Source organism: Tamandua tetradactyla, chromosome 8 (genome assembly GCF_023851605.1).
Source record: "Tamandua tetradactyla isolate mTamTet1 chromosome 8, mTamTet1.pri, whole genome shotgun sequence".
Classification (NCBI taxonomy): Eukaryota; Metazoa; Chordata; class Mammalia; order Pilosa; family Myrmecophagidae; genus Tamandua; species Tamandua tetradactyla.
Window position 1 is genome coordinate 104,233,662 of NC_135334.1, and position 19,285 is coordinate 104,252,946.

A 19,285-nucleotide genomic window follows, 5' to 3' on the forward strand; every position below is an offset into this window, starting at 1 on the left:
ATGAGCTCTAGTAGTTTTGCTGTGGATTTTTTGGTGTTTTCAACTTATGGTATCATATCATCTGCAAACAGTGAGAGTTTTACTTCTTCCTTTCCAATTCTGATGCCTTTTATTTCTTTTTCTTGTCTAATTGCTCTGGCTGGAACTTCCAACACAATGTTGAATAACTGTGGTGATAGCGGACATCCTTGTCTTGTTCCTGATTTTAGGGGGAAAGTTTTCAGTTTTTCCCCATTGAGGGTGTAGTTAGCTGTGGATTTTTTATATATTCCCTTAATCATTTTGAGGAAGTTCCCTTCTATTCCTATCCTTTGAAGTGTTTTCAACAGGAAAGGATGTTGAATTTTGTCTAATGCCTTTTCTTCATCAATTTAGATGATCATGTGGATTTTCTGCTTTGATTTGTTGATATGGTGTATTTCATTAATTGATTTTCTTATGTTGAACCATTCTTGCATACCTGGGATGAATCCTACTTGGTCATGATGTATGATTCTTTTAATGTGTTGCTGGATTCGATTTGCTAGAATTTTGTTGAGGATTTTTGAATCTATATTCACTAGAGAGATTGGTCTGTAGTTTTCTCTTTTTATAATATCTTTGTCTGGTTTTGGTATGAGGGTGATGTTAGCTTCATAGAATGAGTTAGGTAGCTTTCCCTCCACTTCAATTTTTTAGAAGAGTTTGAGCAGGAGTGGTACTCTGGAATGTTTGGTAGAATTCACATGTGAAGCCATCTGGTCCTGGACTTTTCTTTTTGGGGAGCTTCTTAATGACTGATTCAGTTTCTTTACTTGTGATTGGTTTGTTGAGGTTGTCTATTCTCGCATCAAAATTGGTTGTTCAGACTTCCGGAGAAGATGGCGGCTTAGTAAGAAGCGCGGGTATAAGTTCCTCCTCCAGAACAGCAACTAAAGAAACAGAAACAATACGAAACAGCTCCCGGAGCCACAACAGAGACCAAAACGACAGCGTACCCCATTCTGGAACAGCTGAACGGGCAGGGAGAATACGCTGCGGTGAGATATTCGAGGGGTGCGCACTTCCACGGGCCGGGGCGGCTGGCGACCGGGGTCCCTTCCACACACGTCACTTCCTGGTCCGACTGGGAACGTTGGATAGCGGGGCCCTCCCACCATGCTTGGTGTCTCGGGCCAGCTGGGCAATATGGACCGGCACTCCCCCAAGCCGCGGTGCCTGGCGACCCCCCCTCCACGCGCGGTTTCCCGGGCCGACTGCGAGATTCGGATTGGCAAGTTAAAGGAGCCACAGCATCTTTTACTGGTGGGACCCGCATACAGACGAGCACCATGAGCACCACCTACTGGGCAGGAAAAGAAAAACAGAGCCCAGAGATTTCACAGAAAAACCTTTCAACCAGCCGGGTCCCACACCCAGGGAAATCTGATCAAATGCCCAGACACCAGCAGAAAATAACGGATCACACTCGGAAAATTGAAGATATTGCCCAGTCAAAGGAACAAACCAATAGTTCAAATGAGATACAGGAGCTGAGATAACTAATGCTGAATATACGAACAGAAATGGAAAAACTCTTCAAAAACCAAATCAATAAATTGAGGGAGGACATGAAGAAGACATGGGCTGAACAAAAAGAAGAAATAGAAAATCTGAAAAAACAAATCACAGAACTTATGAGAGTGAAGGACAAAGTAGAAAAGATAGAAAAAGCAATGGATACCTACAATGGTAGATTTAAAGAGACAGAAGCTACAATTAGTGAACTGGAGGATGGAACATCTGAATTCCAAAAAGAAACAGAAACTATAGGGAAAAGAATGGAAAAACTTGAGCAGGGGATCAGGGAACTGAATGACAATATGAAGCGCACAAATATACGTGTTGTGGGTGTCCCAGAAGGAGAAGAGAAGGGAAAAGGAGGAGAAAAACTAATGGAAGAAATTATCACTGAAAATTTCCCAACTCTTATGAAAGACCTAAAATTACAGATCCAAGAAGTGCAGCGCACCCCAAAGAGAATAGACCCAAATAGGCGTTCTCCAAGACACTTACTAGTTAGAATGTCAGAGGTCAAAGAGAAAGAGAGGATCTTGAAAGCCGCAAGAGAAAAACAATCCGTCACATACAAAGGAAACCCAATAAGACTATGTGTAGATTTCTCAGCAGAAACCATGGAAGCTAGAAGACAGTGGGATGATATATTTAAATTACTAAAAGAGAAAAACTGCCAACCAAGACTTCTATATCCAGCAAAATTGTCCTTCAAAAATGAAGGAGAAATTAAAACATTTATAGACAAAAAGTCACTGAGAGAATTTGTGACCAAGAGACCAGCTCTGCAAGAAATACTAAAGGGAGCACTAGAGTCAGATACGAAAAGACAGAAGAGAGAGTTATGGAGCAAAGTGTAGAAAGAAGGAAAATCAGATATGATATATATAATACAAAAGCCAAAATAATAGAGGAAAATATTATCCAAAAGTAATAACACTTAATGTTAATGGGCTGAATTCCCCAATCAAAAGACATAGACTGGCAGAATGGATTATGACCCAGCAATACCACTGCTAGGTATCTACTCAAAGGACTTAAGGGCAAAGACCAGATGGACATTTGCACACCAGTGTTTATAGCAGCATTATTTACAATTGCAAAGAGATGGAAACAGCCAAAATGTTCATCAACAGACGAGTGGCTAAACAAACTGTGGTGTATACCTACGATGGAATATTATGCAGCTTTAAGAGAGACTAAACTTATGAAGCATGTAATAACATGGATGGACCTAGAGAACATTATGCTGAGTGAGTCTAGCCAAAAACTAAAGGACAAATACTGTATGGTCCCACTGATGTGAACCGACATTTGAGAATCAACTTGGAATATGTCATTGGTAACAGAGACCAGCAGGAGTTAGAAACAGGGTAAGATAATGGGTAATTGGAGCTGAAGGGATACAGAGTGTGCAACAGGACTAGATACAAAAACTCAAAAATGAACAGCACAATAATACCTAATTGTAATGTAACTATGTTAAAACACTGAATGAAGCTGCACCTGAACTATAGTTTTTTTTTTGTTTTTGTTTGTTTGTATCTTTTGTTTTTGTTTTTTTCTTTTTCCTTTTATATATATATATTTTAATTATTATTATTATTTTAATTTTCTTCTCTATATTAACATTCTATATCTTTTTCTGCTGTTTTGCTAGTTCTTTTCCTAAATTGATGCAAATGTACTAAGAATTGATGATCATACATCTATGTGATGATACTAAGAATTACTGAGTGCATATGTAGAATGGAATGATTTCTAAATGTTGTGTTAATTTCTTTTCTTTTTTTAATTAATAAAAAAAAATTAGTTGTTCATTCCTTTCTAGAAAGTTGTCCATTTCATCTATATTGTCATATTTATTAGCATAAAGTTGTTCATAGTATCCTGTCATTACTCCCTTTATTTCTGTGGGATCAGTGGTTATGTCTCCTCTTCGATTTCTGATCTTATTTGTTTGGATCCTCTCCTTCTTTTTTTCAGTCTTGCTAACAGTCCATCAATCTTATTGCTTTTCTGACAGAACCAACTTCTTGTTTTGTTGATTTTCTCAATTGTTTTCATGTTCTCAATTTAATTTATTTCTGCTCTAATCTTCATTATTTCTTTCCTTTTGCTTCCTTTGGGGTTAGTTTGCTGTTCTTTCTCTACTTCTTCCAAGTGGACAGTTAATTCCTTGATTTTTGCCCTTCTTTTTTTGATATGGGCATTTAGGGCAATAAATTTCCCTCTTAGCACTGCCTTTGCTGAATCCCATAAGTTTTGATATGTTGTGTTTTCATTTTCATTTGCCTCGAGATATTTACAAATTTCTCTTGTAATTTCTTCCTTGACCTACTGATTGTTTAAGAGTGTGTTGTTGAGCCTCCACATATTTGTGAATTTTCTGGCTCTCTGCCTATTATTGCTTTCCAACTTCATTCCTTTATGATCTGAGGAAGTGTTTTGTATGATTTCAGTTTTTTTTAAATTTATTGAGACTTGCTTTGTGGCCCAGCATATGGTCTAGCCCTAAGAATAATCTATTCGCACTTGAGAGAAAAGTGTATCCTGCTGTTGTGGGGTCTAATGTTCTATAAATGTCTGTTAAGTCTAGCTCATTTATTGTATTATTCAGATTCTCTGTTTCTTTATTGATTCTCTGTCTAGATGTTCTGTCCATTGATTAGAGTGTGGAATTGAAGTCTCCAGCTATTATGTAGATGTGTCTATTTCTCTTTTCAGTGTTTGCCTCATGTAGTTTGGAGCGTTCTGGCTCGGTGCATAAATATTTGTGATTGTTATGTCTTCTTGTTGAATTGTTCCTTTTATTAATAGTGTCCTTCCTTGACTCTTTTAACTGTTTTACATTTGAAGTCTAATTCATTGGATATTAGTGTAGCTGCTCCTGGTCTTTTCTGATTGTTATTTTCATGAAATATCTTTTCCCAACCTTTCACTTTCAACCTATGTTTATCCTTGGATCTAAGATGTGTTTCCTGTAGACAGCATATAGATGGGTCCTGTTTTTTAATGCATTCTGCCAGTCTATGTCTTTTGATTGGGGAGTTTAATCCATTAACATTTAGTGTTATTACTCTACAGGTAGTACTTTCTTCTACCATTTTGCCTTTTGGATTTTATATGTCATATCTAATTTTTCTTCTTTTTACCTTCACTGATAGTCTTCCTTTCTATACTCTTCTCTACACCTCTCTCCTCTGTTCATATATGTCGCTAGTGCTCCCTTTAATATTTCTTGCAGAGCCTGTCTCTTGGTCACAAATTCTCAGTGATTTTACATCTGAAAATGTTTTAATTTCCCCCTCATTATTGAAGGACAATTTTGCTGGATGTAGAATTCTTGGTTGGCAGTTTTTCTCTTTTAGTGTCTTAAATATATCATCCCACTGTCTTCTCACCTCCATGGTTTCTGCTGAGAAATCTATGCATAGTTTTATTGGGCTTCCCTTGTATGTGATGGATTGCTTTTCTCTTGCTGCATTCAAGATTCTCTCTTTCTCCTTGACAGCTGACATTCTGATTAGTAAGTGTCTTGGAGTACATCTATTTGGATCTATTCTGTTTGGAGTATGCTGCACTTCTTGGATCTGTAATTTTAAGTCTTTCATAAGATTGGGAAATTTTCAATTATGATTTCCTCCATTAGTTTTTCTCTTCCTTTTCCCTTCTCTTCTCCTTCTGGGACACCCACAACCCGTATATTCGTGCAGTTCATATTGTCATTCAATTCCCTCAGTCCCTGCTCATATTTTTTCATTTTTTTCCCTATATTTTCTTTCACTTGTCGGATTTCTGATGTCCCATCCTCCAGTTCACTAATCCTGTCTTCTGCCTCTCAAAATCTAACATTTTAGTTTTCCATTGTTTTTTTAATTTCTTCTACTGTGCCTTTCATTCCCATAGGTTCTGTGATTTGTTTTTTTAGACTTTCAATTTCTTCTTTTTGTTCATTCCTTGCCTTCTTTATATCCTCCCTCAATTCATGGATTTGATTTTTGATGACTTTTTCCATGTCTGTTCATACATTCTGAATTAATTGTTTTAACTCCTGTATCTGATTTGAATTGTTGGCTTGTTCCTCTGACTGGTCCATATCTTCAATTTTCCTATTGTGATTTGTTATTTTTTGCTGGTGTCTAAGCATTTTATTTCCTTAATGGTTAATTCTGGAGATTGTTTTCACTTCATTTACCTAGGGTTTTCTTGCTGGATGAATTTGTTGTCTGCCTGTTATTTGACATTCAGTTCAGCTTTTTCTGGACCACTAGCTTAGGTTTTGTTTAACAGAGGAGAATTTGTCAGTTCTTGTTTCCTTGTTTCTTGCCCTGCCTGTATGGTGCCTTTTCCCCCCACCCTTGGGAGAGTCTACTTAGGTATTACAGACCCCAGTTGGATTTTCCCACACCAAACTGGCCTCCTGTCAGGGGGAAACAGTCACCTTCATCGATTTTCCCCAAGGGTAAGGCCCAGCAGGTTGAAAGACTTTCCTGTGGAGTCTCCGGGCTCTGTTTTTCTTATCCTGCCCAGTATGTGGTTCTTGTCTGCCTGCAGGTCCCATCAGCGTAAGATGATGCAGTACCTTTAAGTTTGGCAGACTCTCCCTACTGGGGGCATGGTGGAGACAGAGGAGAGGTTGTAGGCTGGTTTTAATGGCTTCAAGTTACCAAGCCCTGTGGGCTAAATTCCTTGAGGGAGGGATTCCTCCTGAGTTGGGCCTCACCCCTCCCCTGGGGAAGGCACAAGTTGTAGACAAGCTCTCAAACAAGCTCATTTATGCCTATGCCTGGGACAGTTGCAGCCTGAGAAGCCCTGCTGCTGTATCCAAAGGCAGTCAAGCCTTTGTGGAAACACAGCCACAAAAACCTCTGCTTCTTTTTGTTTTTCTTTTTCCATTAGCCCTGCCCCCTTAGCGCCATAGCAAAAATCAGCGACCTCCTCTTTGACCAGGTTCACCTGATCTGGGGGCCTATTTTTAGTAGTCAGAATTTGTGAATTAATTTCACACTTGAAGCTTAATTGTGCACAGCTTTAAAGTCCCTTTCCTTTCCCCTCTGAGAAGCAGCCTGCTGGGGAGGGGTACTGGCCACTGTGGATTAGGGACTAACCGGCCACTATGGCTTAGGGACTAACAGTTCTGGGTGGCCTTGCAGCCAGTCCAGGTGGTCCAGACTGGGGTACACTGTGTTGCCAGTCACTGACTTGGCCCAGAAGCTGTTCTGTACTGTTTCTGGTTATTTAGTATCTGTTCTGGATGACAAACTAAATCCCACATCTTGGTAAGCCACCATCTTGGCCCCTCCCCACTCTGGGCTTTTTTTTGTGGGAAAATTTTTGATGACTGATTGAATCTCTTTACTTGTAGTTCATTTGTTGAGATTTTCTATTTCTTTTTGAGTCAGTATAGCTAATTCATGTGTCTCCAAGAATTTGTCCATTTCATCTAAATTATCTAGTTTTTTGGCATATAGTTGTTCATAATATTCTCTTGTGTTTTTTTTTTTTTTAATTTCTTCATGATCTGTGGTAACAACCCCCCCTCATTTCTGATTTTATTTATTAGTGTCCTTTCTTTTCTTCTTTCTTAGTCTAGCTAAGGGACTATCAACTTTATTAATTTTCTCAAAGAAGCAACTTTTAGTTTTGTTGATTCTTTCTATTGCTTTATTGTTCTCCAGTGTGTTTACTTCTGCTTTAGTCTTTATTATTTCTCTTCTTTTATTTGCCTTGGGGTTAATTTGCTGTTCTTCCTCTAAATTCTCCAGGTGAGCAGTTAAATCCTCAAGTTTTGTTCATTCTTGTCTTTTTTTTCAATAGAGGTATTTAGGGCAATAAATTTCCCTCTGAGCGCTGCCTTTGCCACATCCTATATGTTTTGATATGTTGTAGTCCCATTATCATTCATCTCCAGATATTTAGTTAATCCTCTAGCAGTTTCTTCCTTGACCCACTGATTATTTAAGAATGTGTTGTTTAATTTGCATATATTTGTGCAAGCTAGGGTTTTTTGGTGATTATTAATTGCCAACTTAATTCCATTGTGATCAGAGAAAGTGCTTTGGATAATTTCAATCTTATTAAGTTTATAGAGACTCAGTTTATGTCCCAGTATATGATCTATCCTGCAGAATTTGCAGAATCTTCCTTCTGCTTGTTCAAATCTGCTATTGTGTATCTCCAGTACATTTTTTATTTGGTCTACTGTATCTTTAATTCCTGTGAGATCTACCATTTTTCTGTTTAACCTCCCAAATTCTTCTTTATGCTCTTCATGGAGAATGTTCCATGCGCACTAGAGAAGAATGTGTATCCTGGTGTTTTGGGATATAATGATCTATATATGTCTATTAGATCTAATTCATTTATTTTATTGTTTAGGCTTTCTATTTCCTTGTTGATCCCTCTGTATGGTTGTTCTCGCTATAGCGAAGAGTGGTGTATTGAAGTCTCCCACTATTATTATTTTTATGTCTGTAGCTCCCTTCAGTGTTTTCAATATATGCCTCATGTACTTTGGAGCTCCTTGATTGGGAACATACACATTTATGATTGTTATTTCTTTCTGGTGAATTGTCCCTTTTATTAATATGTATCATCCTTCTTTGTCTCTTATGACGTCTTTACATTTAAAGTCTATTTTGTCTGCTATTAGTATAGCTACTCCTGCATTCTTTTGGTTACAGCTTGCATAGAAGAACCAACCTTTCACTTTCAATAATTGTGTCCTTAAGTCTAAGATGTGTCTCTTCTAAACAGTATAGATATGTATTATATTATGTTTTTTGATCCATTCTGTCAGTCTGTATTTTTTAATTGGTGAATTTAGTCCATTAATATTCAAAGTCATTACAGTAGGAGCAGTTCTTCATTCTACCATCTTGACCTTTAGTTTTTATTTGTCAGATCTGTATATTATTTTCCTTCTCTCTCTCTTTTCCTTTACATTACCTTTACTCATAGTCTTCAGTTCTGTGCTCTCCTCTAGACCTCCCTCTCTTGTCTTTTTTAATCAGCTGACAGGGCTCTCTTTAATATGTCTTGTAGGGCTGGTCTCTTGTTGACTATTTCTCTCAATCTTTCTTTATCTTTGAAAATTTTAATCTCTCCCTCAATTTTGAAGGATAACTTGACTGGATAAATAATTCTTGGTTGAAAGCCTTTCTCACTCAGGATCTTCAATACATCATACCACTGCCTTCTTGCTTCCATGGTGCCTTTTGAATAGTTTGAAGTCAGTCTAATGTGTTTTTCCTTGTATGTAGTGGATTGATTTTCTCATGCTGCTTTCAGGACTTTCTGTTTCTCTTTAAAACCTGACAGTCTGATTAGTATGTGTCTTATTAAGATTTATTCTATTTGGAGTTCACTGGGCCTCTTTCATATTTACATTCATGTCTCTATAAAGGTTGGGAAATTTTCTCCGTTTATATCTTCAACTAATTTTCTCAACCCTTTGATCTTCTCTTCTCCTTCTGGGACACCAATAATACTTCTCCTTCTGGGACATCAATAATTACTTTTGTGCCTCTCATTATCCATCATTTCCCTAAGATCCAGTTGCATTTTTTCCATCTTCTTGCCATTTGTTCTTTTATGTGCTCTAGTTCTATTGTTCTGTCTTCTAGCTCACTTATTCTTCCTTCTGCTTGTTCAAATCTGCTATTGTGTATCTCCAGTATATTTTTTATTTGGTCTACTGTATCTTTAATTCCTGTGAGATCTGCCATTTTTCTGTTTAACCTCCCAAATTCTTCTTTATGCTCTTCTAGTGTGTTCCTGATATCGTTTATTTCTTTATAAATATCCTTGAGTAGTCATTCCATATTCTGTGTCCCCTCTGGAATTTTGATTTGTTCATTTGGCTAGGCCATTTCTGCTTGGATCTTCCTGTGCTTTGTGATTTTCTATTGTGTTCTGGGCATTTGTTTATCTTGATATGGTTATTATGCAAGTTGGTTTCCTTCATTCTTCTAAAGTTTTGTATGTACTTAGTTTTTGCTGAATGTTCCCTTTTACACTTTGTTTCTTGGCTATTCTCTGCTGAATCAAGGTGATGCAGTTAATGTATAGAGATCATATATTGCAGATACAGTTCATATTCTCTGCCGAATCAAGGTGATACAGTTCAATTGAAGGGTCTATTATAAGTTAGGCCAGGGTGCATGGGTACTCCAGTGGCAGAATGACTGACTACCACACAGAAGACCCAACCTGAGCTCCTGCACCCTGAGACCTGCAGTTCTGGATATTTTCTCCCCATATTCTGTCTTGTTTCATGGAGCAGGAGTGAACTTACTCCACTCCAGTTCATTATCTTCCCCAAGGCAAGTACTGTTTTCATCCCCATTTTACAAATGAGGAATCGGAGGCATGAGAAGGTCAGGTAACTTGCCTTTTTAGGTAAAGCTGGTACCGAAATTAGTCTTCTTTCTTTAGACCTTGTGTTCCTAATTATGCTGACAACTCAGTCTTCAGAGATTCATATGAGAGACAATCATGTAAGCAACTCACTGTATTACTCTGTGCTATGATAAATACTATACATAATATATAATAGAGTCGTGGATGAGGAAGTATAGAAACTCAAAGAAGAGATCAATTGATTTCCATGTGGCAAGAGTGTAGAGTTATTGAGGAGAGTTGCTGGATAGGAGTTATAGACAAAGTGATCTTTGGATTAGGCTGTTTAGGGTAATAAGTGATGCACGTGTTGACCTTATAGAACTGCACATTAGCAGTTTTCACATTGGTATTAATTTCATAAAGATGCATATGAAAATAGCCTGGATATTTTTAACCTCTCTTTATTGATTAAAAACATAAAGATTATTTTTTCCTTTATCTTATTATTCAGAAGCTTTTTAGAAGTTGGTAGTAGACATTTACATGAGTTCTCCATTTGAAAATCAGTCTTACATCAGTTTAAGGCCAGCAGTTATATATTAATTGCACTACCAACTTGTTTTTGAGATTTACACAACTCAGCTCTTCTCTAGATGGTAAACATAACATGTCCACTTTATGGAAAAATAATAAGATAATCAGCAGTGTACAGTTCCGTTCCTAAAAGTAATCATTTCAGACATCCCGGCTATTATATTTATTTGTTGGGAATATACTTTGAAGACAAGGATCTACTTTCATTTTCAACGTTTAAAATGTACAAATTATCCTAAAAGGATATCAAAGAAAGAACTCTAATTGTTAATAGGTTGACAAAGATTTTATTTTGAGGCTAGGATGGGGAATAGGAAGAAAGAGTAGTTTTGGTTTCTAAACGTTACTGGTAACTAAAAATTAAAAATAATACTTTAAATTATTTAATGTGGTGTATTTTTCTTTGTTGTTGAGGTTGAAAAGTTATGGAATATCTGGAAAACAATTCCTCAGAATTTTTAAAATTTATATTAATTAAATTATATTAATTTCCATATGTTATTATTTCTACCTTTTCTATTTACTTTTGGCACGTATATTAGCATTTTTACCATTTCCCAAACATTTTACATTATTTTATTCCTGTAATCTTTATATGACTGTATATTGTCTCCCATATTTTTAATAGTTTTGTATCACATCTACTATATTATAAACAGAACTGGTAATCTCCACTTGTATTTATCTTGCATTACCTCATTAAATAATAAGAATGATCTGCTGTTTGAATGAAAGAATGGTTGTCAGTTTCCTTCATTCTCCTAATTTTTAGTTATTCATTTAAAGGCTTTCTTATCAATTGGGCAAGGATTATATGTCTTCTCCAATGCTCCATCCTCATGACCTTATCCAATTCTTGGCCATAATAAATGCTCAGTTGATATTTCTTGAATGGATGAATGGCCATACCTTTGTAGATCTTGTGAGGTTTGGGAAATGAGTGAAGCTAGAGACAACTAGTAGGGAAGGTCTTAGAGTTAACTGTTTGTTTGTGTGTTTGTTTCTTTGTTTTTAGTATATTGGCACTTTGTACCATTAGGTATCCTTAGGCCCACAATGATAAGAGAAACTTGAGTAATTTTCTTGACACTTTTAATGCTTTCTTTTATGCTCTAAAAGGTAAATCACATTCAATATTTCATGTAATTTTGGGTCAATCTTCTATGCTTCCTATTTCCTCATTAGGGAATTTAGCCTGACAATGAGATGAGACACTTATGTTTTGCACATATTACATTTTCATTTAATCAACAAGTATTTATCTTGAGTCGGCTTTTTGCTGTTGCTGTGAAGGATATATAGGTGATTGAGGTAAAGGCTTCAACTTCTAAGAATTAACAAAGTGTCATCTATCTAGCTGGTTAAATAGCAGTCTTCACAGTAAATTCCTGTATATAAACCTGTTTGCTGATCTCTTAGCTTGCAATTCCCACTTCTTTCTGAGATCAATTTCCTACTTACCCAAGTATATATTTTAAGATATGTTCAGCTGAGGTTTTTTTATTAACTGCTACATTCTCATAATTTGTCGAATTGTGTCTTTATTTCTGCCTTCACTTTTTTTATATATACTATATGGTAGGGTCACATTTCATTATTTTTTCCATGAGTATCCCGTTATTGCAGCACCATTTGTTGAATTTTTGTTTGTTTATTTTTGCTTGTTTGTTTGTTTTGGGAACTGCATGAACTGTGAATTGAACCCAAGTCTCTCGCATGGTAGGTGAGAATTCTACCACTGAACTACCCTTGCACCCCCTATTTTGCCTTCACTTTTTTTTGTTTTGTTTGTTTTTCTTTTTTGTTGTTGTTGTTATTTAATTTAGCTGCATATAGAATAGACAGGTTATTTTCCTTCAGTACTTTATCTGTATTATTTCATTCTCTCTTGACATCTACTGTTGATGATGAAAAAGTCTGTTGTAAGTCTAATCGTCATGATTTTGCAGATATTCTTCCGCATCCTCTGGTTTACCTTTAAGAGTTTCCTGTCATTGATGTTTAATAGTGATGTGTTTGGTTGTGACTCTGTTTTTCTTGGTCCTTAATAAAACAGAATGAACTTCTTTAATAGTTCTTCATTCCTGGAAATATTTTAGCCACTATTTCTTCCCATATTTCTCTTTACACCTGTGCCACAGATATGTACAATGTCTCATGTTTTACGTATTTTTTCTCTCTGTGTTGTAATCTATGTAAGATCCTTTTGAATTTCCCTCTCAAAATATATTGAATATGAAAAATATATATATATTGAATATGAAAAATATATATATTGAATATTCTGTATAACTCATTTATTGAATTTTTTATTTTACTTAGTCATTACTGACAACTTCTGTTTCATCTATTTCCAATCTATTCAGCACCCAATCCTATTACCCTTTTCATCTTTACTAGCATGTATATAGATACATAGATACTAGATATCTTTCACTTTGTACCTCACTATTCCCAATGAGTACTGTATTTCATCCATTTCCATAGGAACCTTGGAGTATCTCCAAGGCCCAAATGTTTACCACTACCCCCTGGCCAAGTCACATTTCCCTGAGTTCAATTTCTGCTCTGCCACTAATTGATTGTTACTCAAGAAAAGTCACTTTTTGCTTATCCCAGTTTTATTTTCTGATAAAGGGGAAATTTATCAAAGCAGCCAGTCTCTGATGCCAGTCATGGAATCATAGAATTCATAAGGCTTTCACAATCCTGTGATGCCAGGTCTTGGCTCATACCCAGGATTCAGGTCCATGTTGCCATAGAAATGTACACACCTAGGAGTCATGTCCCATGTAGGGGGGAGGACAGTGAGTTCATCTGCTGAGTTGGCTTAGAAAGAGAGGCCACATCTGAGCAATAAAAGAGGTTCTATTGGGTTGACTCTTAGAATTCATAATTCTGTGATGCTATGACTGACATTTTCCTACTATTCTAGAATAATAAGTTTAGAAATATCTTCAAATCATTTGAGTCCCCATGCACAAATTTCCATTTAATCAGTAAAATTCTATCCTGATTGTGGCTCTTCATTTAATCCTCTCCTTTTCACCCCCGCCCCACCACCACAACCATTTCTTTCTTTCTTTCTTTTTTAAAATATTTTTGAGAAATCTTCACACACATTAGTCCAAACATATTATACAATCAGCTGCTCACAGTATCACATAGTTGTGTATTCATCACCATGATCATTTTTAAAAAATGATCTAAATGATCTTTTTTTAGAAAAAGAAAAACTGATACATCCCATACCCTTAACCCTCCCTCTCATTGACCACTAATATTGCAATCTACTCAGTTTTTTACCCTTTATCCCCCCATTATTATTTATGTAATTTTTATCCTTATTTTTTTAATTCATCTGTCCATGCTCTGATAAAGGGAGCATCAGACATAAGGTTTTCACAATCACACAGTAACATTGTAAAAGCTCTATAGTTATACAGTTGTTTTCAAGGATCAAGGCTACTGGAACAAAGTTCAACAGTTTCAGGTACTACCCTCTAGCCACTCCAAATCACCAAAAACTAAAAAGGGATATATATATATATATATATATATATATATACTCTGATAAAGGGAGCATCAGACATCAGTTTCAGGTACTACCCTCTTATGCATATATATATATATATAATGCATAAGAATAACCTCCAGGATAACCTCTTTACTCCTAAGTCTCTCAGCCACTGAAACTTTATTTTGTCTCATTTCTCTCTTCTCCTTTTTGGTCAAAAAGGCCTTCATAATCCCATGATGCCAGGTCTTCGCTCATCCCCAGGATTCAAGTCCATGTTGCCAGGGAAATGCACATACCTGGGAGTCATGTCCCATGTAGGGGGTAGGGCAGTGAGTTCATCTGCTGAGTTGGCTTAGAAAGAGAGGCCACATCTGAACAAAAGAGGTTCTATGGGATTGACTCTTAGGCATAATTATATCTAGACTTAGCTTCTTCTTTGTAAGAATAAGCTTCACAGGGGTGATCCTCAAGATTGAGGCCTCAACCTATTGAATTTGTAATCCCCACTGCTTGTGAGAATATCAAGAATTTCCCAGATGGGGTAGTTGAATATTTCCTCCTTTTTCCCCAGTCCCTCCAAGGGTACTTTGCAAATGCTTTTTTATTCTCTGCCCAATTTACTCTGGGATGTTTCAGGATATCACACCAACCTGTCCAACCCAACAAGATCTCACACCCTATTAAAGATTCCATGTAGTTATGGTGTTCAATTAAATTGACCATACAAGTTATATTAGATGATGTGTTAACCAAAATATAATTTTTGCACCAAATAAACCTCTTTCCCTTTGACAACCATTTATTTCTGGTTTGAATTACTGCAATAGCCTCTTTAGAAATCTACTTGCATTCACTCTCCCCATTCAAATCTATCTATGTTAAACCTATTTTGGAATGTTTACCCAGTTTACAACCTCCTTCCTTGGAATTACCCTCTCCTGCCCCCAACTCCTGTTATAAGATTGAATCTAGGCAGCCATGTTTGTACCAGGTCACTCTTGGAAGCAGCTTATTGAAAGCTCATGTATATTAGATGCTTCTTTAAAAAATTTGACTCAAGAAACTGAGAAACTATAATTGATGGTATTGAGAATGTAGAGTTCTACATAGTGTAAAGTAGCGAGAAAACCAGAAGTAGGAGAACTGGAAACCAAGTGCCAGAGTGAAGGATATTAGTTTTCAAAGAGGAATAGAACAGTTGTCCAGAAATGGAGATGTTCACAAAGATAAGAAACCATGTAGCCACTAAGAATAAGGAAAATACACATGCATACCTATATACTCTCACAAATGCATGTAAACATATAGTAATAGAAAGAGTGCTTGTCAGATAGCTTTCCAATTCCTGTATGAAGCCTAGTAGTATTTCCTGTAGTTGGCTTCCTGTGGTTCCTCTATCTTCTTTTAATAATTGTTTTGTTTTGTTTTTGTATCTTAAGTAACTCTGAGTGGACTTTGTTCCATTCCTTAACATCAACCAATATGCTAAAGACATCACAGCATTACTCATCATGTCACTTACTTGCTCAGAAATTTCCAGTGGCTCTCCATTGCTGATGTATTTGATCACAGACTCCTTAGCTTGGTCATTTCAGGCCTATTCTCTAGCCTGAGCCATTTTTTCATATTTCTCTTTTGTTATCCCCCTGTATTCTAACCTAACTATTCTAACCTGTTTCTCCAAACATTTCTTATAAATTCCTTGTTTGTATCTTGAATTGTATTATAACTTATAACTAGAATAAAATCCATACTTCCATCTCCACCAGTGGCAAAATATCTCCACATTTAAAATCCAGCTTAGGACTTCCAGGAAGATGGCAGAATAGGATAGATTGAGTTCACCCTTGCTCACATCAAACAAGTAGAGAAGTGACAGAAAAGCTACCTGTCCACAGTTCTAGGGTATGAATGAACAGAGAGGGTCTTCTGCACTGTAGAGGAAGGTCCTGGATGAAAGAGTGAAGAAATTGGGATGGAGAGAACTTATTGAACCAATTGTGACTCCACCTGGTGCAAGTAGTAGTATGCAAGAAGGAGCAGGGCCAGATTCCACAGCTAGCTTAGGAGATCTTCCCTCTCAGCTCCACAGCTAGGAGCTCCTGTGAGGAACCCAGAATCTAACAGACTTGGTTTGCCTGCACACAGAGATCTTCCGGTAAGTGCACACTACCTGCCCTGACCCCTAAGACACATTGCTTTTGGCCCCTGGTTTTTGGCAGAGACTGGGGGTCCCACCTGTTGGAAGGATGGGGCGATGCAGAGTAGCACACCAGGCTGACAATTGGCTAACAAAAGAGACTCGTTGGGTCCTACTACCATTTCCCTTTCCACATGGAGACCCAGATTCCTCAGATATGTATGGGCAGAGAGGCACAACCAAGGAAGTGAGCTGAGCCACACCTCACTGCCAGGTTTGTCTGGGTGAGCTGAGGACGGGGCCAGTTGAAATACTTAGTCCCACAGCTCAAAGTCATCCCAAGTGGGAGACCGGCAACCATCAGACCCATAGGGCCCATAAGTGGATTCTCTGCCAAAGTGCATATTGCACCTGCCTGCCTCAGGTTTTCAGTGCACACCAAGACCAGTGGTCTTGGTTGGAAGTGCATCCAGTCTCCATCTTGCTCAGCCAGCTGCCACAGTTGGGAAGAGATAGGCCTGAAGGAAAGAGATGACCCAAGACTGCCATCTACTGGGAAGATGCAGGAGTTGCAATTTGGCAAGCTACCTGTCTGCCTAGCTTTCAACAGATCTTAAAGTAGAGTTGTATCTCCTACATGAGATCCAGGCCTTGGTTTGACAGGGAGTTACTTACAAACCAAGAGGAAAAAGAGACTTTTAACACAAACTCAAGCAAATACAAAACCTTATATGAGCAAATAAAATCAACTTTCAAAATAACCTTATCAAGATAATCAAATACCTCAAAGCCAACAGAAACCCACAAAGCACATAGAGATGCAGGCAGATATGGCCCAATCAAATGACCAAATTTAAACACTGGAAGAGACACAAAAATTGGAACTAATCAAACCATACATACAAATCTCCTAAATAAATTCAATGACATAAAGGATTTCAAGAAGACAGTACACTAGAAGAGCACAGAGAAGAATTTGAAAGAATAAATAGAAAAGTAGTGGATCTCCCAGAAATGAAAGATACTGTAGACCAAATTGAAAATATGCTAGAGACACACAACAGCACATTTGAAGAGGCAGAAGAAAGAATAAGCGAACTAGAAGATAGGACAACTGAATTCAAATGTACAGAAGAACAAATGACAAAAACAGTAGAAAAAAATAGAATTGGATCTCAGGGAATGATGGACAACACAAAGCACACAAATATAAGAACCATTGCTGTCCCAGAGGGAAAAGAAAAGAGTAAAGGGTTAGGAAGATTCGTTGAGGAGATAAGGGGACAAACCTTTCCAACCCGTATAAAAGATATAAATATGCAAATCAAAGAAGCCCAATGAACCCCAAATAGAATAAAACCAAATAGACAATTACCAGGACACATATTAATCAGACTCTCAAATCCTGAATAGAAGCAGGAAGCTCTGAAAGCACCAAGAGAAAAGTGATTCAGCACAAACAAGGAAAGCCACATAAGACTAAGTTCAGACTATGAAATAGGCACCATGGAGGCAAGAAAACAATAGTATAATATATTTAAGACTCTGAAAGAGAAACACTTCCAGCCAAGAGTTCTTTATCCAACCAAGTTGCCCTTCAAAAGTGAGATAGTGATTAAATTTTTTAACAGACAAACAAAGGCTGAGAGAATTTGTTAACATGAGATGTATCCTACAAGAAATACTTAAGGGAGTCCTATCACTGAAAAAAAAGGACAGGAGAGGAAATTCTGGAGGACACAGAATTGAAGAGTATTGGTAAGGGTAACTTAAATTAACAAAAGAGAGACAGGAAAAGAATATATAGATCTGACACATAAAAACCAAAGGATAAGATGGTAGATTCAAGAACTACCTTTATAGTAATGACTTTGGATGTTAATGGACTAAACTCAACAATTAAAAGATACAGATTGGCAGAATGGATTGAAAAATATTATCCATCTATATACTGCTTACAAAAAGACTCATCTTAGACCCAAGGATACAAATAGACTGAAATGAAAGGATAGAAAAAGATGTTCCATGCAAGCTGTAACCTAAAAAAGCTGGAGCAGCTATACCAATATCAGACAAAGTAGATTTTAAATGTAAAGATGCCATAGGAGACAAGGAAGGAAACTACATACTAATAAAAGGCAAAATTCACCAAGAAGAAATAACAATCATAAATGTTTGTACTTCCAATCAAGGAACTCCAAAATACAGGAGGCAAACATTGGCAAAGAATGGACCAAAGAGGAATTAGATGTGATGAATTAGACCTAATAAGCATATATAGTTCATCACACCCCAAAACACCAGGAAATACATTATTCTTTAGTGCTCATGGAACATCCTCAAGAATAGATCATATACTTGGGCACAAAAGAGATCTTAATATTTAAAAAGGCTGAAATTATTCAAAGCACTTTCTCTGATCACAATGCAATGAAACTGGAAATCAATAACCACCAAAGAACCAGAACATTCACAAATACATGGAGATTTAACAACACATTCTTAAACAATCAGTGGGTTAAAGAAGAAATTGCAAGAGAAATCAGTAAATATCTGGAAATGAATAAAAATGAGAATATAACATATCAAAACTTATGGGATGTAGCAAAGACAGTGCTAAAAGTGAAGTTTATTGCCATAAATGCCTATACTATAAAAGAAGACAGTGCAAAAATTGAAGACTTAACTGCTCACCCAGAGGAACTAGAGAAAGAACAGCAAACTAACTCCAGAGCAAATAGAAGAAGAGAAATAACAAAGATTAAAGTGAAATAAATAAGTTGGGGAACAAAAGAACAATTGAAAGAATCAATAAAACCAAAAATTGGTTCTTTGAGAAAATTGATAACACTGATGGACCCCTGACTAGGCTGACAAAAAAAAAAAGTTAGAGGATGCAAATAAACAAAATCAGAAATGAGAGAGAAGTCATTACCATGGACCCTGAAGAAATAGAAAAAAAACTCATAAGAAGATATTATGTATAACTATATGCCAATAAACTAAACAACTTAAGTGAAATGGACAAATTCCTAGAAACACACGAACAACTTGCACTGATTTGAGAATAAATCGATTTCAATAATCCAATCACAAGTAAAGAGATTCAGTCAATCATCAAAAATCTTCCTGCAGGGTGGGCAATGGTGGCT

General features: G+C 36.8%; 1 protein-coding gene across 2 annotated transcripts in view; it reads left to right on the plus strand.

Annotated features, from left to right (window-relative positions):
- The window catches only part of METTL15 (methyltransferase 15, mitochondrial 12S rRNA N4-cytidine), a 321,812-nt gene that overhangs the window by 252,216 nt on the left and 50,311 nt on the right, over positions 1–19,285 (plus strand). The window contains exon 6 of one of the 2 annotated variants that reach the window (XM_077114274.1): positions 16,086–16,151. The exons of the other annotated variant lie outside the window; for it this stretch is intronic. Coding sequence (XP_076970389.1) covers positions 16,086–16,117 — 32 coding nt within the window. The 3' untranslated portion in view covers positions 16,118–16,151. The remainder of the gene's footprint in view (positions 1–16,085; positions 16,152–19,285) is intronic. 2 annotated transcript variants of the gene reach the window in all.